The sequence below is a fragment of the Schistocerca cancellata genome, chromosome 6, assembly GCF_023864275.1.
Source record: "Schistocerca cancellata isolate TAMUIC-IGC-003103 chromosome 6, iqSchCanc2.1, whole genome shotgun sequence".
Classification (NCBI taxonomy): Eukaryota; Metazoa; Arthropoda; class Insecta; order Orthoptera; family Acrididae; genus Schistocerca; species Schistocerca cancellata.
In genome coordinates, this window is record NC_064631.1 from 18,858,272 (window position 1) to 18,878,574 (window position 20,303).

The 20,303-nt window shown below is 40.2% G+C and overlaps 1 protein-coding gene and 1 pseudogene across 1 annotated transcript in view; both read right to left on the reverse strand.

Moving 5' to 3' along the window:
* Window positions 1–20,303, reverse strand: part of LOC126191144 (Down syndrome cell adhesion molecule-like protein Dscam2) — a 395,591-nt gene that overhangs the window by 27,480 nt on the left and 347,808 nt on the right. The window contains exon 32 of the mRNA XM_049931899.1: window positions 16,766–16,838. Coding sequence (XP_049787856.1) covers window positions 16,766–16,838 — 73 coding nt within the window. The remainder of the gene's footprint in view (window positions 1–16,765; window positions 16,839–20,303) is intronic.
* Window positions 8,126–8,243, reverse strand: LOC126089849 (5S ribosomal RNA; annotated as a pseudogene).

Genomic DNA, 20,303 nt, shown 5'->3' on the forward strand with positions numbered 1-20,303 from the left:
TTATGGAGGCAGAAGCTTCCATACACCAATGTTCCACAGTGAACAGTTATCTAGCTAGATTGTTGGTAGTTTGAACACTCATCAATAGCTCTGATGGTTGAGCCATATCACACAAGGTGTTTATTGGAATGTATGGTGTGAAACGTGTTAAAGCAAACACCCTGTATGGATTATGGTCTGGGGGATGTTTTTGTGGCATTCCCTGCAGGAATAAACTTTCTGGAAGACAGAATGGATCAACACAAGCACACATCTATCCTTGGGGACCAAGTCCGTGCCTACGTGCACTTTGTTTTTTCTCGGCACGATGGCATCTACCAGCAGGACAATGCAATGTGTCATACAGCTCGTGCTTTACACGCGCGATTTAAAGAGCACCAGCATGAGTTTACCATTCTCCCTAGCCACCAAACTCTGTGGATTTATGCCCACTCAAGAAAACGTTGGGCCTCTGCGATTGGGCTGTTTATGCTATGGATACTCCAATGAGCCAGTCAAGTCAGCATGGCTCCACATCCTTGTTGATTCCTTCCAGGACCTCAATGACACTCCTGCATATCTCACAGTGGTCTGCATGGCAAAAGGTGGTTGTTAATGCTTTTGACAGATGGTCACATTAATGTGACTGGACAGTGAATAACTGCTGTTATGGTAGACACAAATGAGAACAATGTTTAATACTAGTTAACAATTTTAATAACACTGCTGCCCTAGTGGCACAAATACATAGAAATAAAAACTCATGATATACACAATCAGTCAAAAGTTTTCAGTTACCCATTATAAAAAGTACATACTTCATTTTAGGGTACAAACATATTGTCAAAACTAAATAGACCAACGAAATAAATATTTTCTTTCTCTGTCATTAAGTACAATACAATATGGTTCAGATTTTAGCCTCTCCAGAGTATTCATTCTTTATCCGCAGAACAGCTGCACACAGTCTTGGCATTCTTGAGATAAGATTTTGTACTGCTTTTCGCCAATATTGCAGTCCAAACATCGATAAATTAGTTCATAGATCTTCAACATTAGACGACCTCAGTTTTCTGACCTCCCTGTCACATTCACCCCATAGTGGGATTGTGACTGACTTGGCCAAATTATACTTCAGATCCCCACATTCCTCTTTTCTATTCACATACCCTCTGCACAAATTAGAAGCATGTTTGTGATCATTGTTCTGCTGCAGAACAAACCCAAACCAGTATGTCTCTTGCTAGATGGAACTACATTGTTGATCAGCATTCTGTGGTAACCTTCCTTCTTTAATGTTCCATTAATTATCACTAAGTCACAGAGTTTATCACCTGTCATCCTCACACCATGATGGACCCTCCACCATCTTTCACTCTTGGTGTCACAAACTTACTTTTCATATGTTCTCCATGAAGTCAATGAACAAACATTCAATGATGGTTTGTACATACTTCAAACTCAGATTCACCCACGAATAACACCATGGGTCATAGCTGCATGCTCTAGTTTCTATGCTGCTGTGCCCACTGCAGTATTTCATTTTATTTTATTTGTGTAATAAAGATTTTTTGGCTGCTTTGCACCCCTTAAAACATTGTTCACGAAGACGGCATTGCACTGTCGAGACAGAGATGGGAACTGCTCGCACACTATTTACTTTCTCATGAATTTCAGTTTCAGTAAGAGTCTTCTAACATTTATCCCTACACATATGAAATGATGTTCCTTGAATAATGTTATTTGGGATCTTCCAAATCACAAAACACTTGCACTGCTTGAACCACTGCAATGTATACACCACTGTAGATTCAGCTATGCCAACTTCCATTACTGTAATGTTACTAGAATAGTCTTCCTGCTGCAGTGCAGCAGTTACAGCATGTTTTTCAACTCCAGTCTCCTGCTTCCATGCCATTAGGAGGTAATATGGTATGAACTAGATAAAGTATACAAACACACTGCTAGATGCACACAGTGTATTGTAAACTAATGTGAACTGGTTACTATATAAACAGTTGAAGGAATGAAACCTATTGAACATGAACAATATTACTTAAAGGAACATCAGTGTTGATGTGGGTATTCTTCACCATCCCTCTATGTGAAAAACCAGTCAAATTCCCAAAAGAGGTGCTTAGTCTTTACATGTTTATACTTGTTTTATTATCAGAACAGTGTGATGATAGTATATTCAAAATGAAACCCCCATTTTTATCCATAAATCCATAGTTATTCTAGGTGACTGAAAACTTTTGACCAGAAGTGTGTTGCTCAGAACACTGCTCTACTTGGGTTGGTTTAATGCTGTCCAGTCTAACAGCAGACAGCAGTTAAAAGAAAAACTGATAACAGTCACTACTGCTCAGATGATCAAATCTATTGATATGTGCTGGGAACACAGTGCCTCATTATAATCTATTGTCACAAAGTTTAACATTGTTATCATATATAGGGTGTATACGTGGACAAGAAAAAAAAATTCCCAGATTTCTCCTGGATTTCCCGGTTAAAATTACACTTTCTCCAGGGTGAAGATATACTTTTTCCATGTTAAGTGACAGTATACTTTTCCTTGGAACTGTAAAACTTATCAGTCCTTTGAATGGTTATGGTTTTATACACTGGTGTAGTACTTCTCAGCTCTTTAGAAAACCAAACTCAGTTAAAAAAAAAAAAAAAAAAAAAAATAGGTTTTCGAAAGTTCTTTGATGTGCAGCAACATGTCGTTGTTGTGGTCTTCAGTCCTGAGACTGGTTTGATGCAGCTCTCCATGCTACTCTATCCTGTCTAAGCTTCTTCATCTCCCAGTACCTACTGCAACCTACATCCTTCTGAATCTGCTTAGTGTATTCATCTCTTGGTCTCCCTCTACGATTTTTACCCTCCACGCTGCCCTCCAATACTAAATTAGTGATCCCTTGATGCCTCAGAACATGTCCTACCAACTGATCCCTTCTTCTGGTCAAGTTGTGCCACAAACTTCTCTTCTCCCCAATCCTATTCAATACTTCCTCATTAGTTATGTGATCTACCCATCTAATCTTCAGCATTCTTCTGTAGCACCACATTTCGAAAGCTTCTATTCTCTTCTTGTCCAAACTATTTACCATCCATGTTTCACTTCCATACATGGCTACACTCCATACAAATATTTTCAGAAATAACTTCCTGACACTTAAATCTATATTCGATGTTAACAAATTTCTCTTCTTCAGAAACGCTTTCCTTGCCATTGCCAGTCTACATTTTATATCCTCTCTACTTCGACCATCATCAGTTATTTTGCTCCCCAAATAGCAAAACTCCTTTACTACTTTAAGTGTTTCATCACCCGACTTAATTCGACTACATTCCATTATCCTCATTTTGCTTTTGTTGATGTTCATCTTATATCCTCCCTTCAAGACACCATCCATTCCGTTCAACTGCTCTTCCAAGGCCTTTGCTGTCTCTGACAGAATTACAATGTCATCGGTGAACCTCAAAGTTTTTATTTCTTCTCCATGGATTTTAATATCTACTCCGAATTTTTCTTTTGTTTCCTTCACTGCTTGCTCAATATACAGATTGAATAACACCGGGAAGAGGCTACAACCCTGTCTCACTCCCTTCCCAACCACTGCTTCCCTTTCATGTCCCTCGACTCTTATAACTGCCATCTGGTTTCTGTACAAATTGTAAATAGCCTTTCGTTCCCTGTATATGTTCGTATAAGGAAAGTCTAAATTTAAATTCTACCACACGCCGCATGTTGCTTTCCAAAGCATTGAAATCAAGATTGCAATGCGATTTGTAGCTAGTCATAGCTCATGTCACGTGATCTCGCCAGCCTATGACAGAGGATATTCGAGCATAGGACACGTGATGTAGTCACCCAATAGCATTATAACTGTTAAGTAGGGCGTACACACAAATAGGAAAAGTTAATGATTTAAATTATTATATATACTGTTACTACAAGAAAAGCAGTGCTTTCACATATTATCTTGGTCTTGAAGATTAATAAGCTGCAAGAGAAGCTAAGCTTTCACATATAATGTTGATCTTTTTTGTATGTGTTACTCTTTAAGATATATATACCACAAATGTGACAGTAAAATTTTTAATGAAGATATAAATATCTTGATCTTCGGGGCTCGAAATTTTTCTAAATGTTTGTACTCAAAGACTTGATTTTTAAATGAGAGTCAAACGCTCTGTGATTTAAGAAATTCATCGTACATTCTCCCACATAGTTCATCTTACATAAAAGGAAATTTACTTTGAAAATAACGCTTTTCAAATAACCATTCGCAATATTTTCCCGTGACCTGTTAGAAATAGGTTCGTTTGAGTAGTTGCCAGAGAGCGCCAGATAACAGGCGTCATCGCGCTTGTGCAGCTACTAGGATGCTGGAAGCACGTATGCTTGTAAGTGTAAGACATTAAAAGATCTTACATTATGTCATAAAAGAAACAAGACATCAGAGGATGCTCCAACAGCATCGGAATTTTTGTGCACCATACTAAAATGCGTAATTCAGCTTAAAGTGCACATTCGTATGTGCAGATTTGGATGTAAATTTTCTTGGAGTACCAGTACTGTATTATCTAATGTTTGGTTCTTCATTATGGCATAATGTCATACGTGCTAGAAGATGAAAACATGCACTTTTGAAATGCAGAGAACAGTTGAAACTGGCCAATAGTGTGGAATGAAACACTTCGTTTCAAATAAATTGACTGCCTCATCGGAAAAGATAAATAAAAGCCAAATTTCTTTAGCAAATCGACAAAAATAACTTCATTGTTCTGCAAGGCGATTAATACTTGGGTGTCAGAAAGGTGGAAATAAAATAAAATAAAAACTGAAACTAATAACATATTTTAGCCTTCCGTACTCATGTCAGTGTATTTTAATTCACTCGATAGCTCCCGGCCACAGAAATCCATTTTGTTTTCACTTGATGTGAGAACAATAAACGAAGAGGAAACAACAAAATCACTAAAAGTAAATGCTGGTCACGTGGAGATTATCCTAACTCAGACTGCTCTATGCATCAGAAAAAAAACCTCGCAATCAATATTGGATGGGATAATTTGTAACCGGGAGAACAAGAACCCTTCAGAAAATTTCCATTCTTTATTGCCTATAGCTAATAACTTGCTTTTTTGTGTGACTTAAAATTAAATTTAAGATAAATGAAACCAGTAGAAGAGACAAGCAAGACAGTACACATTTCTTCAGTCCGTAAGTCCTAGCATTTTTTCTCTCCAATCTTGTTACGGCTTTACATGGCATGCTTTCCTTTCTGGGAAAGAATCTATTACCTCATCAAAGGTCGTCAAATGTTTTGCTACATGAACAAAAGAAATGTCTAATACTGAAAAAGCTGTTAATACAAACAGTACCCAAAACTTTTGTAGTTTCTCAATCTGATTACATGTATTTTGTCACTGTCTGCTAGATAAAACGAAATAGGCCTGTCTAATACTGCAGCTACTGTAACACACACCAAATAAATTTTTATAACATGAGAAAATATAATTCACAAAGGACCAATATCAAATGCCTATTAGGCCTACTAAAAGAAAAAAGTTTTATGTTCAGAAATAGTTTCACATTTCATTCATATGCTCCAGCTTCTCAAGCATGAGATCGAAAAGTAGTAGTATGAAATTTTCATATAAATTTGGAATCATGTTATTCTTCCATAATTTGTGTGATGTCCCCATTTCTTTTCCTTCCTCGTTCTACCAAACAATCTTGTGATCACTAATTCTGTAACTTATTCTCGAGTTAACTTCACTAGCCCTGTCACAATCGGCGGTTTAGTTATTCCGTGTTTATTCTCCGGTCAGGCGTTATTAGGTGTTCATACAACACGTTTTCCGTGCTACTCAGGCGACTGCTACCGGGGACAGTACAACTGGTCCTTATTAGTGTAGCGGTCTGGCCAAAAATTTTCTAGCAAAATTTAATTTTCTTGGATACACCAAGAAGAAAATACGTAATCTTTCTTACCTATGATTCCTGTTAGTTGTTTATTTCCACTCTGGTAGTCTCAATCTATGGATTTTGCTGGTAATTATAATAACGCTGATCATTCACAAACACAACCACATAAACAAACAACGATTGCCATTCATCCGTTCGGCTTTATTCTGCTCAGCTCGTATAGCCCCGTCCCCTTCTGTCTGTAGGAAAATTTATTTGTAGATGCGATGGGATTCCCCTGGCAGATACATGACGTACACTATACACACATTCAAAATTCAACTTATGATTCATTCAGAAATAAACTTAGAATATGTTCTAAAATGTTCAAAAATCAACAGGGATGCGTTTCAAAATCATATGAATAATCAACAGACCAATGTGCGCTTGATACTAGGCGCTTTGTGAAACAAGTTTTTTTATCCTCAAGGATATGAATTTGGTGGCCCCTTCAAATTCCCCTGAAATTTCCACCCAGGGTAGATACCCCGGTTTGCCCCCAGTGAATCTGGCAACTTGCACGTGCCAGTAAAATTTTTACGGGTAGCATTTTGCTGCAGCAGCTGCTTATAGAGCTAACAGTCACACTTCTGTAGCCAGAAGTGGGAGAAGGTACTACACATGTGCAACTCAACTGCACATGCGCATGAGCCCGCCCTGCTCATACGAATCTAAAGTAAACAGTTGCGACATCACGCTCATCGGAGACGGAGGCAATTTGTCGTTATGAAGCACTGAACAGTCTTTCTAAGGCCTTTAACACATTTTGCTGTTGGCAGACGCTTGTATAAGCACTGTGTTTATTTCCTGTATATAGTTTTTTTTTCCCTCCCGTTCATGTTTTATTGCTGCAGTATTATTCTGCAGTAGTGGGACACACAATACCCTTTGTTAGAATATTGTTTCTTACCAGTCAAAATTACAAAAATTTAACTGAAAGCTAAAAAAAAAAAAAAAAAAAAAAAAAAAAAAAAAAAAAAAAAAAAAAAAAAAAAACAAATCCCGGCATTCCAAAAAATTCCCGGGTTTATCCCGGTTTTCTCCCAGATGAAAAAAATCCTGGGTTTTTCCCGGATCTCCCGGATGTCCTGGGTCGTAGACACCCTGGTATGTAACTTGGAACTGTATATTGGTCAAATATTGGACAGATTTGTGAAGGTCTCTTTTTGATTAAAAAAGTAAATATCAGCTTGTGTACTAAGCATACACTGAATAGACTGATGCACCATGTAAACAACAAAGAAGATCCCTTGTGAAGATCTGGTATCTACCAACTTAACTGTGACAGATGGTTGAAAACAAAAATTTCATAGTGGCAACATGTTTGAAACAGACTGACTAGATTATTTCAGAGGTAGGCAAAGTCCTACAATGACTACATACAAGCAAGAAAGGAAGAGTTGAAGATGTACTCACAGAAATGGAAATAAACACACATACTGAAAAAAGAGGAGGACAATATGTTGAACAAATAGACATAATGATATAGCATAAGGTTTTTATAGAATTTGTTACACTTATTCATAAAATAAGTGTAACAAATAAGAGCTAGGTATATTTCTGTTACTTGTGTGTTGTTATATGTTAGTTTACAACTTCTATAAGCCAGTGAAAGTTTTTAAATGTTATTGTTTGTAAATGGTTTTGAAGTTTTTGCTTCAGTTTTATAGACTGACTTACTTGCTATATGCAATGACATAAGCCTGTACAGATTTGTGTTTACAAGGTACAAATCTTATATGATGATAATGTTATACTTGGTGACAAAAGATATAATTGGCACCTTGTCCCCAGCTGGTCAGTGACAACTGTTGTCAGTATAACTTTGCATTGCTGCTGGCTGTATACTGAAATTATCAGATCAACATGTGTAGAACAATGTACTGGGTGATATAGCATGTGTTTTTGTGTTTATGTATGTTTGCCATTATGGTATTAAAACCAAAACTAAACTAAACTCCTCCTGCACAGTCCATGAAGGCCCAAAGGTACCAACTGGCCTCCGTGTCATCCTCAGCCCACAGGTGTCACTGGATGCAGATATGGAGGGGCATGTGGTCAGCACACCGCTCTCCCGGCTGTATGTCAGTTTCCGAGACCAGAGCCACTACTTCTCAATCAAGTAGCTCCTCAGTTTGCCTCACAAGGGGCTGAGTGCACCCCGTTTGCCAACAGCGCTCGGCAGACCGGCTGGTCACCCATCCAAGTGCTAGCCCAGCCCGACAGTGCTTCACTTCAGTGATCTGACAGGAACCAGTGTTACCACTGCGGCAAGGCCGTTGGCACCACTATGGTAGTAGTGATGAGTATGGAATGTTGTTCTCATTTGAGTGTACTATGACAGCAATTAAGTTGTCAGACCATAAAAGCAATTTTGAAGCAGATTGAAATCATGTAATGCAGGCTTTCATGTCTGGCATTTGCATCCTTTATGATTTTAGTTATATGAGCATTGGCCATAGCCTAAGGAATGTTTCTGTGTCTCCTAATGGCACAGACATCCTCATGAAGCTGTCTGCAGCATTAGTAGCAAAACATAAATTCCTTCTCTACTGAGCGAGGTGCCAAAAAGGTTAAGAAACTGATTTTGTACTAAAGTGGAAGAAGGAAGATATGAGTTTGACATCTCATTGACAATGAGGTCATTAAATATGGAGCACAAAATCATACTCAGGAAGGATAGTGAAGGAAAGTGGTCATGCCCCTTTCAAAGAGACCATCCTGACTAGCCTTAAGTGATTTAAGGGAACCATGAAATTCTAAATGTTGACTGCCAGACAGGAGTTTAGCTGGCAGTGTCTTAACCACTGTGCCACCTGGCTCGATCATATCTGAGAGGAGTTGGGTGCAGATTCCATTCTGATGTAGGGTTTCATTAACTCATTTAAGGCAAGTGATGAGCTAGTTCCCTTGGAAGAGGCTAGTAAAACTCCTTTGTCATTATTTTCTAATCTGAACTTGTGCTCCCTCTCTAGCAACTTTAATGTCTAAGATATTATAAACCTTAATGTTCCTTCCTTTTAACTTCTACTCCATGTAGAAATTTAGGAGCAAATAACATCATTCTCTCTTTTTGTGATGATGATGTTTGCAAATATGTTTGCTAATACATTTGGATGTAGACTGAAGTCTGATTAAAGTTCCTTTTTGTTTGACACTTCCACCCGAATTGGTCATCTTTGCCATACTGCCACAACAAATGGTCAGCTCACTTTCATTGTTTGGCTAGTGCTGTGCACAAAATGTGTGAATTTCATTACCACCATATTGTGTGTGTGTGTGTGTGTGTGTGTGTGTGTGTGTGTGTGTGTGTGTGTGTTTGGTGTGGTTACAACTGGTGAAACATGAAATATAAGGAGAAGAACCAGTATTTGTGATTGAAACACATCAAAAAGAAAGCCAGACAAGGAATTGTGTTTAAAGACCAACTGCAACAATTTGTGTGCATGTGCAGAAACACTTTGAGAGGGAGGACCTCTCATACCAGTTACCAAAGTAGCCCTACAAACCACAGCCACATTTATGATTAGTGAAATGGCCATATATTGTATTGGTAAAGAAAAAACATAAGAATGAAGTGAAACAGGACACTTTTGTCTTCATATGCAGGGCAAGAACAGAAGTATTCAGAAATATGTAAAAAATCTGGATTCTTTCCACAAGATCAGGGCAGCTAATCATCATTTTGACTGGTTTGGCAAGGCCATAAAATATTGATGGAATGAGAAGACATGGTGATGCAAACTTTTGCATCAAGTGAAAGGATATGTTGCTTGCAAAAATAAAAAGTTTACTGTGAGTTAAGTTGGGAAACTAAGTATCCAGGGTCTATAAAAGTCCACAAAATGAACTGGATGACTGCTGTGATGCATATGAAGTGAGTAATACACAAAGTACGGAATAAAGGTGCTCTTCTCAAATAGTTGGAGAAATGTAGAAAAACATTTCCTTACTTTTATTCTTTCTATATGCTGTGCCTGTGTCACCTATAACCTGCAACCATGTGCCAACTAGGACTGCTCATTAGTTGGTAACACATCAGCATGTGTAGCCAGTGTGTGGATAGTTTCAGGTACCAATGAAGTTTATTTTTCGTGTTGAAACTGAAATTTTTCTCTCTTGAAGTTGCTCACAGAGATTAGCGAGTGTAGTTAATAGTTCTGACGCAGGTTGTTGACCACTGTTTTCTCGAGTACATTGCACATTATGAAGCTGTGGTTACATTAGCAAACGAGTTTAGATTCAGGCTTACAAAACACGTATTTTCCTGCAGGTCAGTCACTGGTAACTTAAAAGCAACTGTCAACACGGCATTTCATGTTCATCATCTCTCATGGTGGCTGCAGCCAACATTTCTCTGCATTACGCGTAGTGCTTAATTTCTAAAACCGTAGGTGCCGGGACACACTTCTTCAGACATACCAGCCCCCCCAATGGACACGTCCCCCCTCCCTCCCAGCCATAGAAATCACAAGTTTCTATTTGTGAAAACTTTTTCAAAATCTGTTCTGAAATTCAGGTTCTTATAACATAATTTCTTCTGTCGACCTGCCAGCACTTTCATTCATATATATATATATACCTAAAAACAAAGATGATGTGACTTACCAAATGAAAGTGCTGGCAAGTCAACAGACACACAAACGAACACAAACATACACACAAAGTTCAAGCTTTCGCAACAAACTGTTGCCTCATCAGGAAAGAGGGTAGGAGAGGGAAAGACGAAAGGATGTGGGTTTTAAGGGAGAGGGTAAGGAGTCATCCCAGTCCCGGGAGCGGAAAGACTTACCTTAGGGGGAAAAAAGGACGGGTATACACTCGCACACACACACATATCCATCCACACATATACAGACACAAGCAGACACAAGCAGTATATGTATATAAACAAAGATGATGAGACTTACCAAACAAAAGCGCTGGCAGGTCGATAGACACACAAACAAACACAAACATACACACAAAATTCAAGCTTTCGCAACCAACGGTTGCTTCGTCAGGAAAGAGGGAAGGAGAGGGAAAGATGAAAGGATGTGGGTTTTAAGGGAGAGGGTAAGGAGTCATTCCAATCCCGGGAGCGGAAAGACTTACCTTAGAGGGAAAAAAGGACAGGTATACACTCGCACACACACACATATCCATCCGCACATACCTTTTGTCTTTCCCTCTCCTTCCCTCTTTCCTGACGAGGCAACCGTTGGTTGCGAAAGCTAGAATTTTGTGTGTATGTTAGTGTATCTATCGACCTGCCAGCGCTTTTGTTTGGTAAGTCTCATCATCTTTCTTTTTACATATATTTTTCCCACGTGGTATGTTTCCCTCTATTATATCCATATCATTAATTTGAAACCAACAATAACATTTGTTATTGTCACTGTTACATTTCGTAGTCTTTTCTGTTGTCTTATTTCGTCCTTCTGTTTTTGCCAGCAGTTTTACTTTCTATTCACCTTCTCCTTTTTTACCGTAATCCAGTAAACAATTTTATCCTGCCGATATATACTCAATAATACGTAATAATACGTAACCCACTTTCAAACCATAACCAAAAAATTTTTTTCCATTTTTTTCCGCTTTCAACACTACCGCTGCTATAAAATCCACCGTTTCCAGTTCACAAACAGTTCCTTTCAGCTATTAAACAACCTTTTCGGATAGTTTTAATAACTTTTTGTTTATTTCCATTTCCATTTTTCTCACATCACCGATCATTTTTAGCCGCTTCCAACAGGTTTTAACGTCATTATTTCTTCATCAGACAATTGTTAGCTTCATTTCCATAATCTGCCACCACCAAACCACCCCTTTTAATTTATCCTCACGTACTTTTTTCGAAATTTTCCCGTATTTATCCACCCTTTAACGTGTTTTGGCGGCAACACAACCACCTAACCTTTATGCACATCATTATCTACCTACACAAGTTAACCACAGGATCTACATAGCCCAGCTCTAACTAACCCTTTTTCGCCTTTAAAATTAGCCATATCCTTTTGTCTTTCCCTCTCCTTCCCTCTTTCCTGACGAGGCAACCGTTGGTTGCGAAAGCTAGAATTTTGTGTGTATGTTTGTGTTTCTTTGTGTGTCTATCGACCTGCCAGCGCTTTTGTTTGGTAAGTCTCATCATCTTTCTTTATATAAAAGAAAGATGATGAGACTTGCCAAACAAAAGCGCTGGCAGGTCGATAGACACACAAACAAACACAAACATACACACAAAATTCTAGCTTTCGCAACCAACGGTTGCCTCGTCAGGAATGAGGGAAGGAGAGGGAAAGACGAAAGGATTTGGGTTTTAAGGGAGAGGGTAAGGAGTCATTCCAATCCTGGGAGTGGAAAGACTTACCTTAGGGGGAAAAAAGGACAGGTATACATTCGCACACACACACATATCCATCCACACATATACAGGCACAAGCAGACATTTGTAAAGGCAAACAGTTTGGGCAGGGATGTCAGTCGAGGCAGAAGTACAGAGGCAAAGATGTTGTTGAAAGACAGGTGAGGTATGAGCGGCGGCAAATTGAAATTAGAAATTAGCGGAGATTGAGGCCTGGCGGATAGCGAGAAGAGAGGATATGCTGAAGGGAAAGTTCCCATCTCCGGAGTTCTGACAGGTTGGTGTTAGTGGGAAGTATCCAGATAACCCGGACGGTGTAACACTGTGCCAAGATGTGCTGGCCGTGCACCAAGGCATGTTTAGCCACAGGGTGATCCTCATTACCAACAAACACTGTCTGCCTGTGTCCATTCATGTGGATGGACAGTTTGTTGCTGGTCATTCCCACATAGAAGGCTTCACAGTGTAGGCAGGTCAGTTGGTAGATCACGTGGGTGCTTTCACACGTGGCTCTGCCTTTGATTGTGTACACCTTCCGGGTTACAGGACTGGAGTAGGCGGGGGGGGGAGGGTGCGTGGGACAGGTTTTAACCGGGGGCCGTTACAAGGGTAGGAGCCAGAGGGTAGGGAAGGTGGTTTGGGGATTTCATAGGGATGAACTAAGAGGTTACAAAGATTAGGTGGACTGCGGAAAGACACTCTAGGTGGAGTGGGGAGGATTTCATGAAGGATGGATCTCATTTCAGGGCAGGATTTGAGGAAGTCGTATCCCTGCTGGAGAGCCACATTCAGAATCTGATCCAGTCCCGGAAAGTATCCTGTCACAAGTGGGGCACTTTTGGGGTTCTTCTGTGGGAGGTTCCGAGTTTGAGGAGATGAGGAAGTGGCTCTGGTTATTTGCTTCTGTACCAGGTCGGGAGGGTAGTTACGGGATGCGAAAGCTGTTTTCAGGTTGTTGGTGTAATGGTTCAAGGATTCCGGTCTGGAGCAGATTCGTTTGCCACGAAGACCTAGGTTGTAGGGAAGGGACTGTTTGATGTGGAATGGGTGGCAGCTGTCATAATGGAGGTACTGTTGCTTGATGGTGGGTTTGATGTGGACGGACGTGTGAAGCTGGGCATTGGACAGGTGGAGGTCAACGACAAGGAAAGTGACATGGGATTTAGAGTAGGACCAGGTGAAGCTGATGGAACGAAAGGAGTTGAGGTTGGAGAGGAAATTCTGGAGTTCTTCTTCACTGTGAGTCCAGATCATGAAAATGTCATCAATAAATCTGAACCAAACTTTGGGTTGGCGGGCCTGGGTAACCAAGAAGGCTTCCTCTAAGCGACCCATGAATAGGTTGGCGTACGAGGGGGCCATCCTGGTACCCATGGCTGTTCCCTTTAATTGTTGGTATGTCTGGCCTTCGAAAGTGAAGAAGTTGTGGGTCAGGATGAAGCTGGCTAAGGTAATGAGGAAAGAGGTTTTAGGTAGGGTGGCAGGTGATCGGCATGAAAGGAAGTGCTCCATCGCAGCGAGGCCCTGGACATGCGGAATATTTGTGTATAAGGAAGTGGCATCAATGGTTACAAGGATGGTTTCCGGGGGTAACAGACTGGGTAGGGATTCCAGGCATTCGAGAAAGTGGTTGGTGTCTTTGATGAAGGACGGGAGACTGCATGTGATGGGTTGAAGGTGTTGATCTACGTAGGCAGAGATGCGTTCTGTGGGGGCTTGGTAACCAGCTACAATGGGACGGCCGGGATGATTGGGTTTGTGAATTTTAGGAAGAAGGTAGAAGGTAGGGGTGCGGGCTGTTGGTGGGGTCAGGAGGTTGATGGAGTCAGGTGAAAGGTTTTGTAGGGGGCCTAAGGTTCTGAGGATTCCTTGAAGCTCCACCTGGACATCAGGAATGGGATTACCTTGGCAAACTTTGTAAGAAGTGTTGTCTGAAAGCTGACGCAGTCCCTCAGCCACATACTCCCGACGATCAAGTACCACAGTCGTGGAACCCTTGTCCACCGGAAGAATGACGATGGATTGGTCAGCCTTCAGATCACGGATAGCCAGGGCTTCAGCAGTGGTGATGTTGGGAGTAGGATTAAGGTTTTTTAAGAAGGATTGAGAGGCAAGGCTGGAAGTCAGAAATTCCTGGAAGGTTAGGAGAGGGTGATTTTGAGGAAGAGGAGGTGGGTCCCGCTGTGACGGAGGACGGAACTGTTCCAGGCAGGGTTCAATTTGGATAGTGTCTTGGTGAGTTGGATCATTAGGAGTAGTATTAGGATCATTTTTCTTCATGGAAAAGTGATATTTCCAGCAAAGAGTATGGGTGTAGGACAGTAAATCTTTGACGAGGGCTGTTTGGTTAAATCTGGTAGTGGGGCTGAAGGTGAGGCCTTTGGATATGACAGAGGTTTCGGATTGGGAGAGGGGTTTGGAGGAAAGGTTAACTACTGAATTGGGGTGTTGTGGTTCCAGATTGTGTTGATTGGAATTTTGAGTTTTTGGAGAGAGTGGAGCTGGGAGTGGGAGATTGAGTAGATGGGAGAGACTGGGTTTGTGTGCAATGAGAGGAGGTTGAGGTTTTGCTGGAAAGGTTGTGAAGGGTGAGTGAGTTGCCCTTCCAGAGGTGGGAAACCAGGAGATTGGATAGTTTTTTAAGGTGGAGGGTGGCATGCTGTTCTAATTTGCAGTTGGCCTGTAGGAGGATGCTCTGAACAGCCGGTGTGGAGTGTGTAAGTCTTTCCGCTCCCGGGATTGGAATGACTCCTTACCCTCTCCCTTAAAACCCACATCCTTTCGTCTTTCCCTCTCCTTCCCTCTTTCCTGACGAAGCAACCGTTTGTTTCGAAAGCTTGAATTTTATGTGTACGTTTGTGTTTGTTTGTGTGTCTATCGACCTGCCAGCGCTTTTGTTTGGTAAGTCTCATCATCTTTCTTTTTAGATATAGTTTTTCCACGTGGAATGTTTCCCTCTATTATATATATATATATATATATATATATATATATATATATATATATATATATATATATATATATATATATATATAATAGAGGGAAACATTCCACGTGGAAAAACTATATCTAAAAAGAAAGATGATGAGACTTACCAAATATATATATATATATATATATATATATATATATATATATATATATATATATATATATATACCCTTTAAATTTAATATAAATAGTAATATTTTGATCCAAGCATCATCTTTTTGGGTTATTACTAAGTAAATAAAATAAAAGCAGACTAGATCTAAAAACGATAAACTATGAGATCTAAACACAAGTCAGCTGTCTTGGTTACAATGGTAAATATCAAAATAAAATCAAATCACTGAGTCTAAGTCTTAATTAATTTACTCTGAAAAATTTGCAATTTAGCCACAACTGTCAATGGTTCCTGCCCTGGCATGACTGTCAGCTCATGCCCTGCACTTGGTCACGTCATGCCCCCCTAACCACATACCACACAATGTGCGACTCGCATTCACAGTTTAATGAATTTTGAGTTAGCATGATATCATCGAACAACTGCAGGACAGAACTAAGGAGAGAAAAAAAAATAAAAAAAAAATAAAAAAAAATCGCGATTTGACATGAGGCATGGTGGTAGATGTTTAGTAAATGCTTTAAATGTCATTTGTCTTCCACTCTTTGAATTGTATTACAGTTGGATTGATTTAAGTTCATATTCTTTACTACAAATAAGGAACACATCTGAACATGAATAAAGCCTGATTTATCTTGGTTAAACGATATATCTATGAGGTTGCTGGCAGTTGCTAACAAAAGACAGTCGACATGAAGGTTACTGATATGTACCGATTACAACTAAAGAATGAAGCTCAACTCTTATAGTTATGTTGCAATTAAATACCTATGTACTATTGCTGACTTGTTCCAGGGAGTTAAAAAAAAGTGATCCCCTGTGTTTTTTTTTTTTTTTTTTTTTTTTTGTGCCGCCTATAATCAGTTGGCAGCCAGCAGGTGATGTGACAACACAGGAATGTCAAGTGACAAGACATCAATTAACAAATAATTTTAACCAGACTATCAGATAAATATATGTAAAAGAAATTTGTATAGTGTAAGTGATAAGTACGGAGTCACACAGTCACAAAAACATTTTGTAAATGAAATTACGTGTTGTAAGCAAATAGGATAATTGTGATCCATGGAAGGTTCAAAAAAATTGCTGACAGTTTGAGATTTTGCCAAGTTGACAGCTGTATTATCTGTATTATTTGTGGTTAATTTTACTAACTTACATATGACCATCATGTAATTCCATCAGTGGAGAAGAATGGATTCTATGTTAAATTTTTTTATGGAAGCACTTTAGATAAGCTTACAGTAGCTAAATATGTAAATATAAAATGACTCTGTATGATAAATTTACATGTATTTCTAAATAACATCCGATGACTCTAGGTATTATATTGTATACGAAAAGAGAGAAGAACTACCTTGGCTTTCAGAGTGTGGGTCCCTGAGCTTTCCACCTTTTCTTCTCACTTTAGTGTATTCCGGTTCTTTCTGCTGAAAAAAATTCACATAAACATACCAAAACGAAAATTCATGTGAAAAAACTACAAAATAATGAGATAGAATTGCTGCCCAGTACTTATCATTAGTGCGTGATATATCAGTACTACAGGTAAACAAATATGAAATACATGATGCTATTCCAGTTTTCTAATAGGGACTTCCTTGGGGAATGGAGTTACAGAGGAATGTCAAACCCTGAGGTAAGATGCACCCATCTGCCTTGATAATGAAGGAAGATACAGATGAGAGGTGGAGGAGAGACATGCCAGATGGAGTAGGATGTCAAAGATTTTGTATATATATAACGTATCAATATAAGTTCTGTGCCAGCTTCATTCCAGAGATGATGACAGTCAGAAGTAGAAATGGACTGAGAGTTATAGAAATGAAAGATACAATTAAGAACTGTGGAAAAACAGAGAGAGAGAGAGAGAGAGGGGGGGGGGGGGGGAGCAGAGGAGAGGGGGGAGGGATATGAATATGAATAAGTAAATGCAAAAAGAAAACTAAGAAGATGTAACTTACCAAACGAAAGCACTGGCATGTTGATAGACACACAAACAAACACAAACATACACACAAAATTCAAGCTTTCACAACCAACGGTTGCTTCATCAGGAAAAAGGGAAGGAGAGGGAAAGACGAAAGGATGTGGGTTTTAAGGGAGAGGGTAATGAGTCATTCCAATCCCGGGAGCGGAAAGACTTACCTTAGGGGGGAAAAAGGACAGGTATACACTCGCGCACACACACACACACACACACATATCCACCTGCACATATACAGACACAATCAGACACAAGCAGAAAACGTCTGCTTGTTTCTGTATATGTGCAGATGGATGTGTGTGTGTGTGTGTGTGTGTGTGTGTGTGTGTGTGTGTGTGTGTGTGTGTGTGTGTGTGTGTATACCTGTCCTTTTTTCCCCCTAAGGTAAGTCTTTCCGCTCCCGGGATTGGAATGACTCCTTACCCTCTCCCTTAAAACCCATATCCTTTTGTCTTTCCTTCTACTTCCCTCTTTCCTGATGAGGCAACTGTTGGTTGCGAAAGCTAGAATTTTGTGTGTATGTTTGTGTGTCTATCGACCTGCCAGCGCTTTTGTTTGGTAAGTCTCATCATCTTTCTTTTTAAATATATTTTTCCCACGTGGGATGTTTCCCTCTATATATATATATATATATATATATATATATATATATATGATATGGTTATAATGGAAGGAAACATTCCACGAAGGAAAAATATATCTAAAAACAAAGATGATGTGACTTACCAAATGAAAGTGCTGGCAGGTCGACAGACACACAAAAGAACACAACACCCTAATTCAGTAGTTAACCTTTCCTCCAAACCTCTCTCCCAATCCGAAACATCTGTCCTATCCAAAGGCCTCACCTTCAGCCCCACTCCCAGATTCAACCAAACAGCCCTCGGGTTGATGGATATGTGTGTGTGTGTGTGCGAGTGTATACCCGTCCTTTTTTCCCCCTAAGGTAAGTCTTTCCGCTCCCGGGACTGGAATGACTCCTTACCCTCTCCCTTAAAACCCACATCCTTTCGTCTTTCCCTCTCCTTCCCTCTTTCCTGATGAGGCAACAGTTTGTTGCGAAAGCTTGAATTTTGTGTGTATGTTTGTGTTCTTTTGTGTGTCTGTCGACCTGCCAGCACTTTCATTTGGTAAGTCACATCATCTTTGTTTTTAGATATATATATATATATATATATATATGATATGGTTATAATAGAAGGAAACATTCCACGAAGGAAAAATATACTTAAAAACAAAGATGATGTGACTTACCAAATGAAAGTGCTGGCAGGTCGACAGACACACAAACGAACACAAACATACACACAAAATTCAAGCTTTCGCAACAAACTGTTGCCTCATCGGGAAAGAGGGAAGGAGAGGGAAAGACGAAAGGATGTGAGTTTTAAGGGAGAGGGTAAGGAGTCATTCCAGTCCCGGGAGCGGAAAGACTTACCTTAGGGGGAAAAAAGGACGGGTATACACTCGCACACAGACACATATCCATCCACACATATACAGACACAAGCAGACATTTATGTCTTTAAATATGTCTGCTTGTGTCTGTATATGTGTGGATGGATATGTGTCTGTGTGCGAGTGTATACCCGTCCTTTTTTCCCCCTAAGGTAAGTCTTTCCGCTCCCGGGACTGGAATGACTCCTTACCCTCTCCCTTAAAACTCACATCCTTTCGTCTTTCCCTCTCCTTCCCTCTTTCCTGATGAGGCAACAGTTTGTTGCGAAAGCTTGAATTTTGTGTGTATGTTTGTGTTCGTTTGTGTGTCTGTCGACCTGCCAGCACTTTCATTTGGTAAGTCACATCATCTTTGTTTTTAAGTATATATATATATATATATATATATATATATATATATATATATATATATAATAGAAGGAAACATTCCACGAAGGAAAAATATATATATTTAAAAACAAAGATGATGTGACTTACCAAATGAAAGTGCTGGCAGGTCGACAGACACACAAACGAACACAAACATTCTGTCTCTGACAGAATTACAATGTCACTGGCAAACTAAAAAGTAGTGTATGTTTGTGTTCGTTTGTGTGTCTGTCGACCTGCCAGCACTTTCATTTGGTAAGTCACATCATCTTTGTTTCCACCCATTCCACATCAAACGGTCCCTTCCCTACAGCCTAGGTCTTCGTGGCAAACGAATCTGCTCCAGTCCGGAATCCCTGAAGCATTACACCAACAACCTGACAACAGCTTTCGCATCCCGCAACTACCCTCCCGACCTGGTACAGAAGCAAATAACCAGAGCCACTTCCTCATCCTCTCAAACCCAGAACCTCTCACAGAAGAACCACAAAAGTGCCCCACTTGTGACAGGATACTCCCCACTCCACCAAGAGTGTCTTTCCGCCGTCCACCTAACCTTCGTAACCTCTTAGTTCATCCCCATGAAATCCCCAAACCACCTTCCCTACCCTCTGGCTCCTACCCCTGTAACCGCCCCCGGTGTAAAACCTGTCCCATGCACCCTCCCACCACCACCTATTCCAGTCCTGTAACCCGGAAGGTGTACACGATCAAAGGCAGAGCCACGTGTGAAAGCACCCACGTGATTTACCAACTGACCTGCCTACACTGTGAAGCCTTCTATGTGGGAATGACCAGCAACAAACTGTCCATTCGCATGAATGGACACAGGCAGACAGTGTTTGTTGGTAATGAGGATCACCCTGTGGCTAAACATGCCTTGGTGCACGGCCAGCACATCTTGGCACAGTGTTACACCGTCCGGGTTATCTGGATACTTCCCACTAACACCAACCTGTCTGAACTCCGGAGATGGGAACTTGCCCTTCAGCATATCCTCTCTTCTCGCTATCCGCCAGGCCTCAATCTCCGCTAATTTCTAATTTCAATCTGCCGCCGCTCATATCTCACCTGTCTTTCA